Here is a 15,571-nt window from a genome sequence, read left to right as displayed (position 1 = left end):
GTTGGAGCAGGAATGAAAAGCCATGTGACAGCAAGTCAAAACACTGAAAGAAAATGAAAAGAGGTCAGGGGTTGTGGCTCAGATCATCTAGCATGTGCCAGGCGATGGGTTTGATCCTCAGCACCACATGAAAATATATAAATAAAATAAAAAGGGATTGTGTTCAACTACAGCTAAAACAAAATTAAAAAAAAGAAAGTGAGAGAAGACTATAAGGAAAGGAGTAGAATGTTCCTGTGGGCTCAAAAATATTAAAAATTATAGAGTATGCAATTGAAGTCCCTTCTATTTTTTTTTAACTTTTTTTTAGATGTTGGTGGACCTTTATTTTATTCATTTATTTATATGTGATGCTGAGAAATGAACCCAGTGCCTCACACATGCTAGGCAATTGTTCGACCACTGAGCCCCAGTCTCTTCTATTTTTAACTCTGTAAATTATAAAATCACTTCTGTATTGTGAAAACCATCCAATTGAGCTATCTCACTATGTGAATCACCATTAAACCAGCTCTTTCTAATTGACAGAAAGACTCTGTGAGAGAATTATAGACAGAATTTCAGACTATATCTGTAAATTGTAGACAGAATTTCAGACTATATCTCAGAAATAAGAGATACATAGTGGACAAATGGTGTCAATGAAAATAAATGTATTTGTCAAAATGCCTTTGTGAGTTCTTAGAAATTCCCTTGACATGTAAGTTAAAGTATGTCTTCTAAAACAATAACACCTTGCCTGTAGTTTTCTTATAATTATACATATAAGTCATGTGATTTTTTAATGCTTGATCTTTTCAAGTTGATGACATACAACTTATAATAAAATTAAAGGATTATGAAAACTAATATATATATATATATATATATATATATATATATATATACACACACAATAAAAAAGGACACTTGATAATGCTGTGTATTTGCATTTAATTAAATTTTACAACTTTGAATCAGCATGAATTGCAATGAATGGGTCTTCAGCAGAGTTACTAATAGAAATCTGAGCCTTGCCATCACTGGAAACATAGACTTTAATTCCTGTGCAATCTCCATTAATTTTATCTCCAGAAATGACATCACAATATGTGCCACCAGGAAGACCAGTTTGCAAAGTTGTTGACAATGACCTATAAAACAAAATTTGATATCTAAGTTAAATTCATTACAATCAAATATAAGAATTCAGATTCTCTCTAAAATAAATGAACAGCTTAGTTTTTGTGCAATAGAACTTTAAGCAGTCAAGATCTCAATAAGAAGAAAATGGAAACACAGCGATCTTTCCAGTGGATGTGAACAGCACTCTCAGTACAATGTAATCATACAGAACACCTATCCATTCCTAGTCAGTGGTGACTATTACCAGACCATAAAGGTTGAAGAATAGCAGTGAAGATCTACAGGAATTGCTGCCCTTAGATAAAAGTACTGCCTGTGGTAAATATAAATATTTTCTACTTGTCTTTTTGTGAATTTATAAAAATACTGATTGCTTTAAAGAATTAAAATTGGAATTTTTATTCAAAAAATATTTTTTCCAGAGACCAAAAGTAATTAGAAATAGAAGTAAAAATATTTTAGCACTTTTATGAAGAACTATATATCTTGGAATAGAAAACTATCTTGTATAAATTTATTTCAGTTCTTCTATCTGGAAAACACAGATATTAAAGAACTAGCCATAGGCTCTTTTGGGAAAAAAAAAAGACACATTACTTACTTATTTATTTTTGGCCAATAAAATATAACTTTAAGCTAACCTGGGATAAACATGAGCAGAAGTTGGGCTGGGACTGAGACATTCCACAGCTGGCAGAGTTCTTCTGGCTGTAGTTCTCCATATGAAAGACTCATTAGACTACAAAATAGGCTATCAGTATCACTAAAGAAAGGCCAGCAATGAGAAGCTTTAGAAGTAAAACTAAAAAACTACTGAGGAAAGTCATTGGCCATAAGATATATTTCTCACACATACAGTTAAAAAAATAGTACTTGTCCCTGAGAGCTAAAAAGTGAAGAATATATACCAAAGGAGCAGATAGAGGAGTAGTTGATATACAGAGCTACATAAAGATATTCAATAGAGTTGGGATTGTGGCTCAGCGGCAGACCGCACGCCTAGCACAGGAGGGACCTGGGTTCAATCCTCAGCACCACATAAAAATAGAAAGGCATTGTGTTGTGTCCATCTACACCTAAAAAATAATCTTAAAAAAAAGATAATCAATTACTAAGACTAAAAGCCGCATTATTTTAGAGATTTTGCCATACTTATATTAACTGTTGGTATATTTAGTGGCTCATGTAATATTAGCATAATATGCATAATATTTAGTACACAATATTGCATGGATGCATAAGAAAGCACTAATTCAAACAAAAACCCTTATAAAAATAGGGGGAAAATAAATGCCATCATTATTTTTTTTCTTTACTTTTCTGATTTCTTATTTTTTTTGATTCCCTGACTTAAAGGATTTTTAAGATATAAAAAAAGTAAATGAACAGGAATAGAATAAAACTAGAACATAACAGTGTAAAAATTATTTAAAATTGATTTTCACTTACCAGTCATCATTATTAAAGACAATGAATCCTTTGTTTCCTCTTCCAAAAGCCACTTGGTTGCTACCATTATCCCACCAGTTTTGAAAAGGCTGGCCATCAACCACATTTCGGAAAATAACCATGTTTCTAAAAGCACAGGATCATACAAAATGTTGATATCCTTAAACTCAAACATTTTAAAGTAAAATGTTAAAGAAAGTGTTAGAGGATATGTATTACTCTTACCTTATTTGGCGCCATCGATGCTCACAGACCCAGTCATTGCCACAAGTAGTGTCTGGATTAATAGTTACTTCTTTAGTCACTCCATTATTATTTGGTGGTCCAACCCAATCATTAACATCCTTAATTTAAACAAAACAGATTTTTAACACAAACACATAAACACACACAGAGACACAACTTTTTCTTCCTTCATTACACCTCTCAATTATTTGATTCCGCTACTTGTCTCTGCAGTGTTTTTTTTTTTTTTAGAATACATCAGATATAGTATTTTTATAGACCTTTACTGAGTTTTTATCATCTTTCTAAACTCTGGTTCTTTAGGTATCTTTCTGAATTATAGGAAAAGGATTTACTTTAGATATAAAGTCTCTGTAATGATGCTACATCTGAAATCTTCAGTTAGAAAGAAAACCCTCACTTAACTTTTAAAGCATCTTCATAACCTATTTCTCAGTTCAGTATTGAAATTGATATTTGGATTTATGTTTTTACCATACCCCTGATATTTTTCTCATTCTTACTTATCCTGAAGCAGTCTGTAAATTTTTAATTCAATAATGTATTTCATTTCATTCATCTTTTAAGATATTTTCCTCATTTAACTTCAACTCAGCTGAACCAATTCTTTGCATACCATAAAACTTTTTTAAAAAATATTTTCATAATATTTATATTTCTGATAATAAAAACAGGAACCGATTTAAGTTCTTGATAAGTTTTAGCATGTGTAATCTTCATATCAACTCTATGAAATTGGGTACTTATTATAAGTATATATTTTATACCCTGTAACTTGTTCTTATTCATAAGTTTTTCTTTCTTAGTGTGTGGATATCTGTCCTATTACTGAATAGTTTTCATACTCTTTGAAAAAAAGAGAACATAAATTTTATGTATTCAATATCCTTTCCATTACTAAAATCAGAGATTAGTCTTAGGTTTCCATTTAAATAAATACTTGATGTATAAATATTGAATGCAACAACCTCATGAGAAATTAAAACAAAATTACCTACTTTTGCTTGAGAAAAAGATATTTTGAACAAATTCAAAATTTACTTGTCCATTCACAAAGTTTCTTTGCCAACGGTAGCTTGACATTACTCGTGTAAATCCATAAGGATGAGCAAGCATAAATCCAACTGCCATTTTATACAGCCTAAAAGTTATAAAAATATATTACAATAGAATAGACTATTATTACTATCATTGAAAGGTGAGTTAAAGACATATAGAGAGGTTTTTCTCCTACCTTGCATCCCAGAATGTAAGAATGGATGATCCTCCAGCTCCATGTCCTCGTTGGTTGTCATGGTTATCCACAAAGACTAGAGCTCTGTCTGAGGGCATGAAACCCCAACCTTCTCCCCAGTTCCTATTAAAAAAATAAATATTTTCATTCTTTTACAATAGGTTTAGGGTAATCTAAATCTGCATCTCTTTTTATGTAGCATCCTTAGATAAACTCTCTAATTAATTATTCCATAGAATTTAGAGTTTTTGTAGATTAACAAATCTATAAATTCATTCTGTTTTTGTATATATGTAGAATTCCTTGTATCCATTCATATGTAAGATTTTTGTCATAAAATGGTTCTTTTAAAGGTTTCAGGATATGCATTTTATGTGGATTTCTGAAGGGTTAATATTCATACCACATTGTACAGAAAGGCAAACTTGGTTAAAATGAGGCTTCAACACTTTATTCCTTTAGAATGAACACCTTAATGTTTCAAATTAAAGAGTTGAGAAAATGCATACTCATTCCATAGTTATGGCCAAATTGTAGGTACTTTATAAATGGTAGCATCCTCTGAAAATAATCTAGCTTTAATAGATTATAAGGAAACATTACTCAAATCTAGTGTACTCAAATAAAAGATAGATGAAAATATTTAGGTGATGTTTTGGTTTCCAGAATACTTCCTTGTGACTGATATTCTAAATTAAAAAGATGATTAATTGTGGTTTAAAGAAGAATAACATTTATTAATAATCTACTTCTTGATTATGTAAGAAGGTTCTAAGAAGATACTCATACTGGAGTAGTATGTCTAATAGATCTGTAAAGTACTAAAAATGACAAATTATATTTACTTTAAGTAAGCCATCTTCTCTCCATTCCACCTGCGAATGACTGTGCCCAGTTTTGCACCATACTTGAATTCTGCCACACAGCCATTTCCAAAGTACTCACTACTTGTAATTGCCTCACCACTCAGATCAATCACCTGGTTGATACACAGGGGAAAATATCATTTTAATGTACAAACCTTTTAAAGTATTTTAATGAAAAAATTAATATAACATAAAAATAGCCTAAAACATCTATGTTATTTGAAATGCTTAAAACTGCTTTCATCACACTGAGATTCTTATTTTGTTTTGATAAAATATATGTCACAATATTGAAAGAAATATCTATGATGAAGTAACCTGTGGTCCTGTGAAAATCCTGCTCTCATTTAGTCTTGCACAATAATTATATAAACATTAGTTCACACTATCACAGAACTCACTATCTGATCAATATTTCTCAATGCTCGATAATTATTAATATGTTTAATTTTCCAAAAAGAACAAAAACATAAACTTTCTCATTATTCCTTTTCTTTAGATGAAAAAAGAATTTGTTTCACAGAAAGGAAAATTAATTTCACTATAAACTTAGATAGCTAGTAGTTGTACAGTGAAGATTCAAACTCAGACTGGCTTAGAACAACAACTATGTACTTTTTGGTCTTGTATAATGGTCTCTGGAAGGTAGTAAATAGCTGTGATTTGTAGCCTAAATAAGTGCTCTGTAGTTCCAAAGAACATACTTTGATAAAAAGTTAAACAGGTTATTTCTAAATAAAAATTTTAGGAATACTACAGTATATCAATGATTCAGCCATTAACCTACAGAAATTTCTTATTTAATTAAATCTGTAATTTATTTCCTAGTGAATGAAATGATACAGTTTTTATGCATGTATATAGATGAATGTACCTCCTGGAAAATGAAAGGCCTGCTTCCTCCAGGGAACCAGTTTGTGTTTAGATTATGCAGTTTATCCAAAACTGCCTTTATGTCTCCAGGCCACATATGCTTAGAAGCATCCAGTCTGAACCCTGCTACACCAATATCAATGAGATGGTTCATATAATTGGCAATTTGGGTGCGCACATAATCTTTCTCCAGGGCAAGATCAAGAAGACCAACCAGACGACAATCTCTGACCTGTTGAGGTAAAAATTTTGTTGTTGTTGTTGTTGTTTTTAAATATCATCTTTCATCTGAGAATCCATTTGATCATTTATTCATTCATTTACTCATCAACAGTCATTTCCATAATTCATTTTTTTAAATTGGGCTTTGGGAATATTGGCATTATTCTGTGGAAGCACTTTGAAATATTTTCTAGCATAAAAATGGAGAAGGCAGAAAATGAATAGATGAGCTTTTTAGTTGATTGGAGGAATTTATTTATTTATTTATTCTTCTGGAATTGAGGAGTAAACCCAGTGCCTTACACATACCAGGCAAGTATTTTATCACTGAGTTCTATACCTAGTATCATGACTGCAGAATGCTTTGGATTATTGAGTTTTTTTTTTATTTTTATGCAGTCATGGTTACTTATTTTACCTAGGAATCTAAACTATTGTTTAAAATCAGTGTTTAAGAAAGTTACATGTCCATAATTAAAGGCATAGGTAGTTCTTTATTCAGATCATTATTTTCAAAAGAAAATTACCTGATAAGCATCATTATAGTTCTCAATGCCGCCACTTGAGGTTTTACATTTACCATCATTAAAATCCCAAGCAGAGTATGGGACTGCTGGAAACTCCCTATTTCCAGCATTGAAATAGCTTCCACAAGTACTGCTTGTTCCTGCACCTCCCCCTTCACCACACATATGATTAATTACAGCATCCACGTAAATTTGGACCTGAAAAGCAAAGGGTTTACTTCAGTTTTATTTTAGGTAAAAATTTGACACATTATTGATTAAACTTTACAGAATATTCATTAAAATCTAAAATATTTCTTTATTATTGCATAATTTCATTTTCCAATAAGACTAAAAAGTGAAGCATGAAAGTAAAATAATGTGAAATGAAGAGTGATAACCATTCTAGTTGTCTGGTCATATATTTACATAAATGATGAATTGAGAAAAGCAGAAACTATGATAATTATTAAGAAAGTCATTTTTGAGGTGGTAAGAATCAGTTGACACACAAAAATATATTAATTTTTCAAATTTCAGTGCATCACAAGGAAAAAGAAACAAGTAGCTTTTACACTCTGCTTAGGATCTGAAGAAAGGAAGATAGATATTGCCTATCATTACTCTCCTCACCATAAAGTGAAAATGACTATTTATTATTAAATAAAAATGATTGAGAAGAGTACTCAGGAATTTACTTGTAGATAAGTCACATAAAAATTATAGCAACTATTGTAATTGGAACTTCTAACACTTAATAAGGAATGTATTTAGCTATAAGGATTTAAAGTTGATGCCTTGCTTTACAAGTAAATTCTTCTTTAAACTTTAAATGGTCTTTTCTTTAGTAGATAAATGGAACATATAGGAATATTTATAAAGGTTGAACATAAAGCAATAGTTCATTTTGAGTTACTGCTCAAGTATGAAGTAAAATTTTAAAATTCATGTGCCAGAAACTTTCTGCTCAAGAGAGAAAAAAAATAAAGAAATTATCTTCCTATATAATATTTTTAAAGGAAACTTAAATTCACTTACACCAACATTGTTACACCTAGTCACAATGTTTCTGAACTCATCTTCATTTCCAGATCTTGTGCATATTTTATAGCTAATTGGTTGGTATCTTTCCCACAAAGGTCTTGAAGGGTTGTTAACAACAATATTTTCATTGGGTGGTGAGATCTACAAACAAAACGAACTTAATGATTATCAAATAATAGATTATTTTATATCATTAAAACCTCTAAAACAAATTAATAACCTAAAATTATTGCTGAATCTTTGTACATGCAGCTACATTACTTTATAACCACTCTAAAACATTAACAGCACAATAAAAATGTCCTGCTGTTATCCTGAAACAAAATATAAAGTTGCCACCAATACTAATTATTTTCTTCCTCAGAAAACTGTTTCAGAGGACTTATATGTGAAGTAAAATATTATCTCAGATTCACAGAAATGGATTGCTATTTTACTATATCATTTATCATAACCTCAAGTAAATGTTGCAATTTATGATGTGAACAATCTTTACCTGAACTCCTCCAAATCCATTGGGAGCTAAGTATCGCTCACATTCCTGAGCAATATCAACCCAGCGCCACTCAAACAAGTGGACCATAGAAGTCCTTCCCTGTTGAGTGTTTGGGGAATACTGAGCCCAACAGAGCCCAAGGGCTGAAAGCAGCAAAAAGAACTTCATTTTGCTCTGAAGCTGCCACTGTTCTTTCTAGCAACTATTTATATTCCTGTAAAAAGAGCACATTTGACAAAGTAAATGTTAAGATAAATAAATATTTAGAGTACAAATACTGGAATGTGAAAAAGATTATCAATAATAATGTTAACTCAAGAGGTGAAGAACATTCATATGATCTCCCAAGAAAATAACCTTAAATGACCTTTTAGAACTTAATGTTGTTCTTATTAAAAGAATATTAGCCTTTTCAAATATCTAGCATGTGACATACATAAACAGTCCTCATTCATATATTATTTAGCTATAAATATATCTTATTTCTGATGTGCTTTACTAATAGAAAGAAAGTTACAATTAGACACAACTCAAGGTATACTCAAAATCTTGTTTGAACTATTTATCTGCAATGTTTGTAATATTTCAATTTCCAAAAAAAACAAGACATTGATTTTCTTATCCTCCTTCCCACACACAAATTTTTAGTTATTTACATTTGTGCATTAAAATTTAAAAACTATTTGAAATTTAAATGCCCATAAATTGGAGAATTAGACCCCCTCCCTTCAAAGCAAGTGCTTAATAACATGGCTAGAGTAGTAGATTTTGTGCTAGAATAGTAGAATTTATGCTGGAATAATAGGATTTGTAGTTGTTATGATTTTCTCCCCATAGCCAAATATCTTTTATGTGTAGTAAAACACTAAATCAAGGAATGCACATACTTTTCCTCCTTAATTAATAGTATATTTGGGAAAATTTTATCCATCCTTTCAACAAGGATTGAGTGTTCCCCTTTGCCAAGTATTAAGGATAATATAAGGGATATAATGATGAGTAAGACAGTCATTTTTCTATTCCAAGAGAGCTTGCATTCTAGTAGGAAAAAAACAAAATATGCAAGTAAATATAATATCAGTAATGAGAATAATAGGGATGATAATAATTTCAGATTTCAATAAAAACTACTATGAAGTAACAGCATAATAAAATAGAGAGTAACGTCACTATCAGAGCATTTCAGTCTGGATTGTCAGTGAAACATTACTGAGGGAGTGATTTTAGTTGTGAATTAAAAAATTAAAGATAAGTAGTCATTTGAAGACAAGGAAATGACCAATCTAGATAGAGGAGAAAGCAAAAACTCATGGGTGAAAAAATCTTGGAATACTAGAGAAACTTTTTTTTTTTTTAAGTTAGCAAGGCTAAAGCATGTGTGAGAAATGGAAAAGCAAATGAATTGAAAATAGATAGGTAGGTCAGATCTTAGAATGAATCAAGAAAGAGAGCTAGTGATGCTGTAAGGAGAGCTGAAAGAGCATGCTGTGTTTAAAAAGGAAATCATCATTGCCTCTTGGAGGAAATGAGAAACTGGAGTATTAGAATGAAGAAAGGAAGATAAGCTAGAAGCTTTTTATAGTAGTCCAGGAAAGAGGTGGGTGACTTTGACTAGGGCATAGATAGGATGTTTCAAAGGTGAGAGGCAACACGTTTATGGGTATATTCAATCTAAAGAATTATGAAATGCAGACACTAAAGATATAGATATTTGGTGATGAATATCATCTATCAAGATGAGGGAAAATGAGGAAGTACTATCTCTGGGGAAAAGTTATTATTCCAATTATTCCCTAATTATTTCTCTAGTATTCACAGCACTCTCCTTTGGTCCTTCCTGGGACCAACCATGTGGACAATCAAAGTTCCATGTGTTTTACATGTAAGTTCATACCTCCTGGTATTCTTCCTATGATTCTCTTCCACCATTGTTATGTACCTGGCATATATTGAGTTGAAGCAACATCTTTATAAACCCTACACTTATATTCCCAGGCATAGTTTATAACTCCTGTGTAACAGCTTTTCAAATATATATAATTTATATAAATAATAAATATTATATGTTCACCATTCTGAACAGATCTTTTAAAAGGTAGACACCATATGTAATGTTGAACCTAGCAAATGATTAGTATGTTTAATATGCTCAATAAATGGCTATCTAACATATACTCTGAGCTCCAAGTATCATGCAAGACATTGAGGTTATTATGGGTTATGTATTCATTTTATAAATAAATGAACACCATGTCAGAAATTGTATAATACTTCAATCTTGTCTTTTCAAAAATTTCATATACATGAAGAAACTAAGGCCTAGAGAGACTGATCAAATTGTCCAAACTTCTGTAGCAAGTGACAAGGGCAAAATATAAAAACAGGTCTGACTATGAAGTGACATTTTCTGTGTTACATCAGTATGTCTTCCGTATTTCTGAAGTTGGGATGTTCACTATAAAAGCCACCAGCAAGAATTATCTATGGAGCATTGAAATGTTGCTAATTTGAACAGAAATATGACATAAGTATAAAATATACTTGTATTTCAGAGTTAATATAAAACTAGAACATGAAAATCAATAATTTTTTACTTGTTGAAATAATATTCTGAGAGACATTAAGATAAGTAAAATCTATTATTAACATGAATAACCTCAGTACATTTTTTTCTTCTTTACAAATGGTCATTAAAAATGTTAAATTATATATGTGATATGTCAGATCCTCGTAGAGTTCTTCTAGAGGTTAAGGATAAGAAGGGATACAGCCACACACAAAAGCCAACCATAGTAAAGTGAAGGGTGAGATCATTGTGGTAAGAGAGTCATGAGTAAAGTGTGTTAAGATTTTATTGACACAAAAAGTAATTTCTGACATGAATAGGGGAAGAAAAAATTGATTCAAAGAATGGGTTTGACTTTAATGAAAAATATCAGGTAAAATTCCATTTTAGTAAGAAAAATAGAATTATCAAATGTGAGTAAGGGGAAGGAGGAAAGTAATGCTTTAAAATTGTAAGTTAAGGTGTGGAAGAACCATGGGCATCAGGTGGTAAAGATGTACTGAGATTGCTCAAAGTCAGGAAGAAGAAAACACTTTTCTTGGAATCCTATACCAAGGTACTGTTTGTTTGCTTTAGACAGGAAAGGAACTTGATTAGAACTTTTTAAGTATAACAGATGGATTAGAAGGCACAGGTAGCAGGAAAAGAAACAATAGAAATCCTGAAGATTATTAAACAGGCAGTCATGAAAATCTGAACTAGGATTATCGCAATAAGAATGAGAATTAGGAAAGAATTTCTGATCGTTGCTATAAGGGCGACCAGATGAATAACATTTTCCAGTAGCCATACCTATGTGGAGTCTCTTCCTATATAGTCTCTGGGATTGACTTATACAGTGTGTGATTTGCCTTGTAGAGTGAAATGTCAGTCAATAAGAAACAAGCAAAAATTTTATTAGGACTTGCAGCAGGCTTAATCTTATCAAAATCCGAGACTTTTGTGCTGTGTGCAGAGTTGGAATGAACAGATAGGTAAAGAGGTCTGGTTTTCCCTAGCCATTCCAGTCATCTGAGTTTTTGACCCACTAGCTAACAGTAGGTGAATGATGATCCAGGGCTGAACCAGCACATGAAATATTGTTTTTAAGTAATAATTAACTTATACAGAGAGGATAGATGCAATAAATCTGGTGAAGATTGACCACAGGAAATGGTAGCTAAATAGATATCAGGGAAGAAAAAATTGGAGTTAAAGGGACTCTGTTATTTAAAGTTTGGGTGAGTGGAAAATGGCAATGCCCTTATCACTTACAGTACAATTTAAAGGTAGAATGGTTACAGGAACACTAAACACTGAGTTTGAGCTTTAACTTTTAAACCTACATGGGAATACAAAAACAACTTAAAAGATAGGTGTGAGAAGCAAAAAAGCAGAGAAATGTGGGAATTTCCAATAAAGCTATGATATTTTGAGGAATGACACTCAAAATATTTATTGCTTTATCAGAGATACTGAGCAGAACAGATGTCATCCCCAAATAATGTCCAGGCTAACGCTGTCAGAATTATCTGTTTTGGAAAACTACATCCTTGATAGCTGACAAGGTACCAAGAGAGACATTGAAAGCAAAGATATAACTTTGGGCAAAACCCATCAATTGATATAAAAGATGGGGTAGAGGGTATAGGAAGGAGAGAATAAAGAGCTATTTCATTACCAGAGAATGGTTTTCAATAACAAACAAAAAAGCAACATTTGCAAGGTTTACAAGACACCAACTGGATGTGGTTGAGAATTAGAATCAGAGTAGAAGAGAAGACTGATTAGACAGTTGGTGACAATATAGGGCTGATGCTCTAAAGAGTTGAGAGAGAAGAGAGGATTCATTTGAATGTCACACTTGATTGAAGGTAACAAATTCCAAAATGTGATGGTTCAGAACATGACCCAAAGATTAAGACAAGCTAGTTTTAAATCTTTCTTTAATGTAAAATTTTTAATGCATATATGACAGCAGAACACATTATAATTCTTATTATATAGAGAGACCATAATTTTCATATCTCTTGTTGTATACATAGTATATTCACACCAATTTATGTCTTTATACATGTACTTTGGATAGTACATGATCATCACATTTCACCATCATTAATTACCCCATGCCTCCTCCCTTCCCTTCCATCCCCTCTGCCCTATCTAGAGTCTGTCTATTCCTCCTATGCTCCCGCATCCTACCTCACTATAAATCAGGCCCCTTATATTAACGAAAACATTCAGCGTTTGGTTTGGGGGTATTGGCTAACTTGATTTAGCATTATCTTCTCTAACTCTATCCATTTACCTGCAAATAACATGAATTTATTCTCTTTTATTGCTCAGTAATATTCCATTGTGTATATATGCCACATTTTTTATCCATTCATCTATTGAAGGGCATATAGGTTGGTTCCACAGTTTAGCTGTTGTGAATTGTACTGCTATAGACATTCATGTAGCTGTGTCCCTGTAGTATGCTCTTTTAAAGTCCTTTGGGTATAGACAGAGGAGAGGGTTAGCTGGGTCCAATGGTGGTTCCATTCCCAATTTCCAAGAAATCTCCATACTGCTTTCCATATTGGCTGCACCAAATTTTAGGCTCACCAGCAGTGTATGAGTGTACCCTTTTCCCCACATCCTGGCCAACACATATTGTTGTTTGTATGCATAATAGCTACCACTCTGACTGGAGTGAGATTAAATCTTACAGTGGTTTTGATTTGGATTTCTCTAATTGCTAGTGGTGATGAACATTTTTTTTCATGTATCTATCGGTATGTGAGACCTCTGAGAAGTGTCTCTTCAGTTCCTTAGCCCATTTATTGATTGGTTTATTTGTTTTTTGGTGTTTAGCTCTATGAATTCTTTATATATCCTAATGATCAGTACTCTATCCGATGTGTGAGTGGTAAAGATTTTCTCCCAAGATATAGGCTCTCTATTCACCTAAATGATTGTGTCTTTTGCTGAGAAGAAGCTTTTTAGTTTGATTCCATCCCATTTATTGATTCTTGATTTTAATTCTTATGCCACAGGAGTGTTATTAAGGAAGTTGGGGCCTAATCCCAAATGATGGAGATTAGGGCCTACTTTTTCTTCTATTCCACGAAGGGTCTCTACTTGTATTCTTTTATTCTAAAGAAAGAGAAAAAGAGAGAGAGAGAGAGAGAGAGAGAGAGAGAGAGAGAGAGAGAGAGAGAGAGAATTTTTTATTTTTTAGTTTGTGGTGGACACAACATCTTTATTTTACTTTTATGTGGTGCTGAGGATCAAACCCAGTGCTTTGCACATGCCACATCCCCAGCCCTCTGGTTGTATTCTTAAGTCCTTGATCCATTTTGAGTTGACTTTTGTGTATGGTGAGACTTAGGCGTTTAATTTCATTTTGTGGCATATGGATTATTTTTTCCAGATGAATTTCATGATTGCTTTTTCTATTTCTATGAGGAATGTCATTGGAATTTTGATCAGAATTGCATTAAATCTATAGTGCTTTTGGAAGTATGGTCATTTGGATAATATTAATTCCCCCTATCCAGAGCAAGGTAGATCTTTCCATCTTCTAAGGTCTTCTTTGACTCCTTTCTTTAGGGTTCTGTAATTTTTAATATATAGATCTTTCACCTCTTTCATTAAGTTGATTCCCAAGAATTTTTTTTTTTTGAGACTATTGAGAATGTGGTAGTTTTTCTCATTTCCCTTTCTGAGGATTTGTCACTGATATACAGAAATGCCTTTGATTTATGGGTACTGATTTTATATCCTGCTATTTTGCTGAATTCATTTACAAACTCTAGAAGGTTTTTTGGTGGAATTTTTAGGGTCTTCCAGGTATAGAATCATATCATCAGCAAATAGTGTGAATTTGAGTTCTTCTTTTCCTATGTGTACTCCTTTAATTTCTTTCATCTGTCTAATTGCTCTGGCCAGTGTTTCAAGAACTATGTTAAATCGAAGAGGTGAAAGAGGGTACCCCTGTCTTGTTCCAGTTTATAGAGGGAATGCCTTCAATTTTTCTCCATTTAGAATGATGTTGGCCTGGGGATTAGCATATATAACCTTTATTATGTTGAGATATGTTCCTATTATCCCTAGTTTTTCTAGTGTTTGAACATAAAGGGTGCTATATGTTGTCAAATGCTTTTTCTGTGTCTATTGAGATGAACATATGATTGTTACATTTAAGTCTATTGATGTGATAAATTACATTTATTGATTTTTGTATGTTAGGTTGAACTAACCTTGCATCCCCAGGATGAATTCCACTTGATCATGGTGCATGATATTTTTGAAATGTTTTTGTATTTGATTTGCCAGAATTTTATTGAGAAATTTTGCATCTATGTTTATTAGAGATATTGGTCTGAAGTTATCTTTTTTTTTGATGGGTCTTTGCTTGGTTTTGGAATCAGAGTGATATTGGCCTCATAGAATGAGTGTGGAAGTGCTGCCTCTTTTTCTATTTCCTAAAATTAATTGGAGAGTATTGATATTAGTTCTTTCTTTAAAGGTCTTATAAAACTTTTGTTTATCATGGAAGGTTTTTATTTCATCATCAAGTCTAAAGCTTAGTTTTGCTCAATATAAGATTCTTGGTTGGCATCCATTTTCTTTCAGAGCTTGGTACATGTTGTTCCACAATCTCCTGGCTTTGAGATGTGGGTTGAAAAACTCTGTTGAGATACGAATTGGTCTCCCCCTATATGTGATCTGATTCCTCTCTCTTGTGGCTTTTAAGATTTTATCCTGATTCTGTATGCTAGGTATTTTCATTATAATGTGCCTTGGTAATTTTGTACATTTGGTGTCCTGTAAGCCTCTTGTATTTGGTTTTCCAATTTGCTTTTCATGCTTGGGAAATTTTCTGATATTTTCTCATTGAAGAAATTGCACATTCCTTTGGTTTGGAACTCTGTACCTTCCTCTATCCCAATAACTCTTAGATTTGCTCTTTTGATGCTT

The 15,571-nt window shown here is 32.2% G+C and overlaps 1 protein-coding gene across 3 annotated transcripts; it reads right to left on the bottom strand.

Annotated features, from left to right (window-relative positions):
- Positions 1-943: 943 nt before the first annotated feature.
- LOC143410129 (pancreatic alpha-amylase-like) lies at positions 944-8,229 on the bottom strand. Of its 3 annotated transcripts, none has more exons than XM_076870833.1 (10): positions 8,062-8,229; positions 7,560-7,706; positions 6,543-6,740; positions 5,795-6,025; positions 4,900-5,033; positions 4,055-4,177; positions 3,862-3,961; positions 2,800-2,918; positions 2,575-2,700; positions 944-1,133 (listed from the first exon to the last, which is right to left on the bottom strand). In XM_076870833.1, exons 1-10 carry the CDS (start codon positions 8,227-8,229, stop codon positions 944-946), a joined length of 1,536 nt encoding a protein of 511 aa, XP_076726948.1. The 3 variants fall into 3 exon arrangements, with proteins under 3 accessions (XP_076726948.1, XP_076726949.1, XP_076726950.1); XM_076870834.1 differs by having other exon boundaries at positions 5,957-6,025; XM_076870835.1 differs by lacking the exon at positions 5,795-6,025.
- Positions 8,230-15,571: the final 7,342 nt, after the last annotated feature.

Source organism: Callospermophilus lateralis, chromosome 11, assembly GCF_048772815.1.
Source record: "Callospermophilus lateralis isolate mCalLat2 chromosome 11, mCalLat2.hap1, whole genome shotgun sequence".
NCBI classification, from domain to species: domain Eukaryota; kingdom Metazoa; phylum Chordata; class Mammalia; order Rodentia; family Sciuridae; genus Callospermophilus; species Callospermophilus lateralis.
The sequence above is the reverse complement of the archived record's forward strand: the minus strand, read 5'-3'. Positions and strand labels throughout refer to the sequence as shown.

Excerpts from the sequence above, each read along its gene's own strand:
- LOC143410129 (XM_076870833.1), bottom strand. The coding sequence starts at position 8,229 with ATGAAGTTCTTTTTGCTGCTTTCAGCCCTTGGGCTCTGTTGGGCTCAG. Across the intron at positions 6,741-7,559 it reads CTAGGTGTAACAATGTTGGT|GTCCAAATTTACGTGGATGC; the intron begins GTAAGTGAATTT and ends TTTGCTTTTCAG. Across the intron at positions 2,919-3,861 it reads GAAACTTTGTGAATGGACAA|GATGTTAATGATTGGGTTGG; the intron begins GTAAATTTTGAA and ends GTTTAAATTAAG.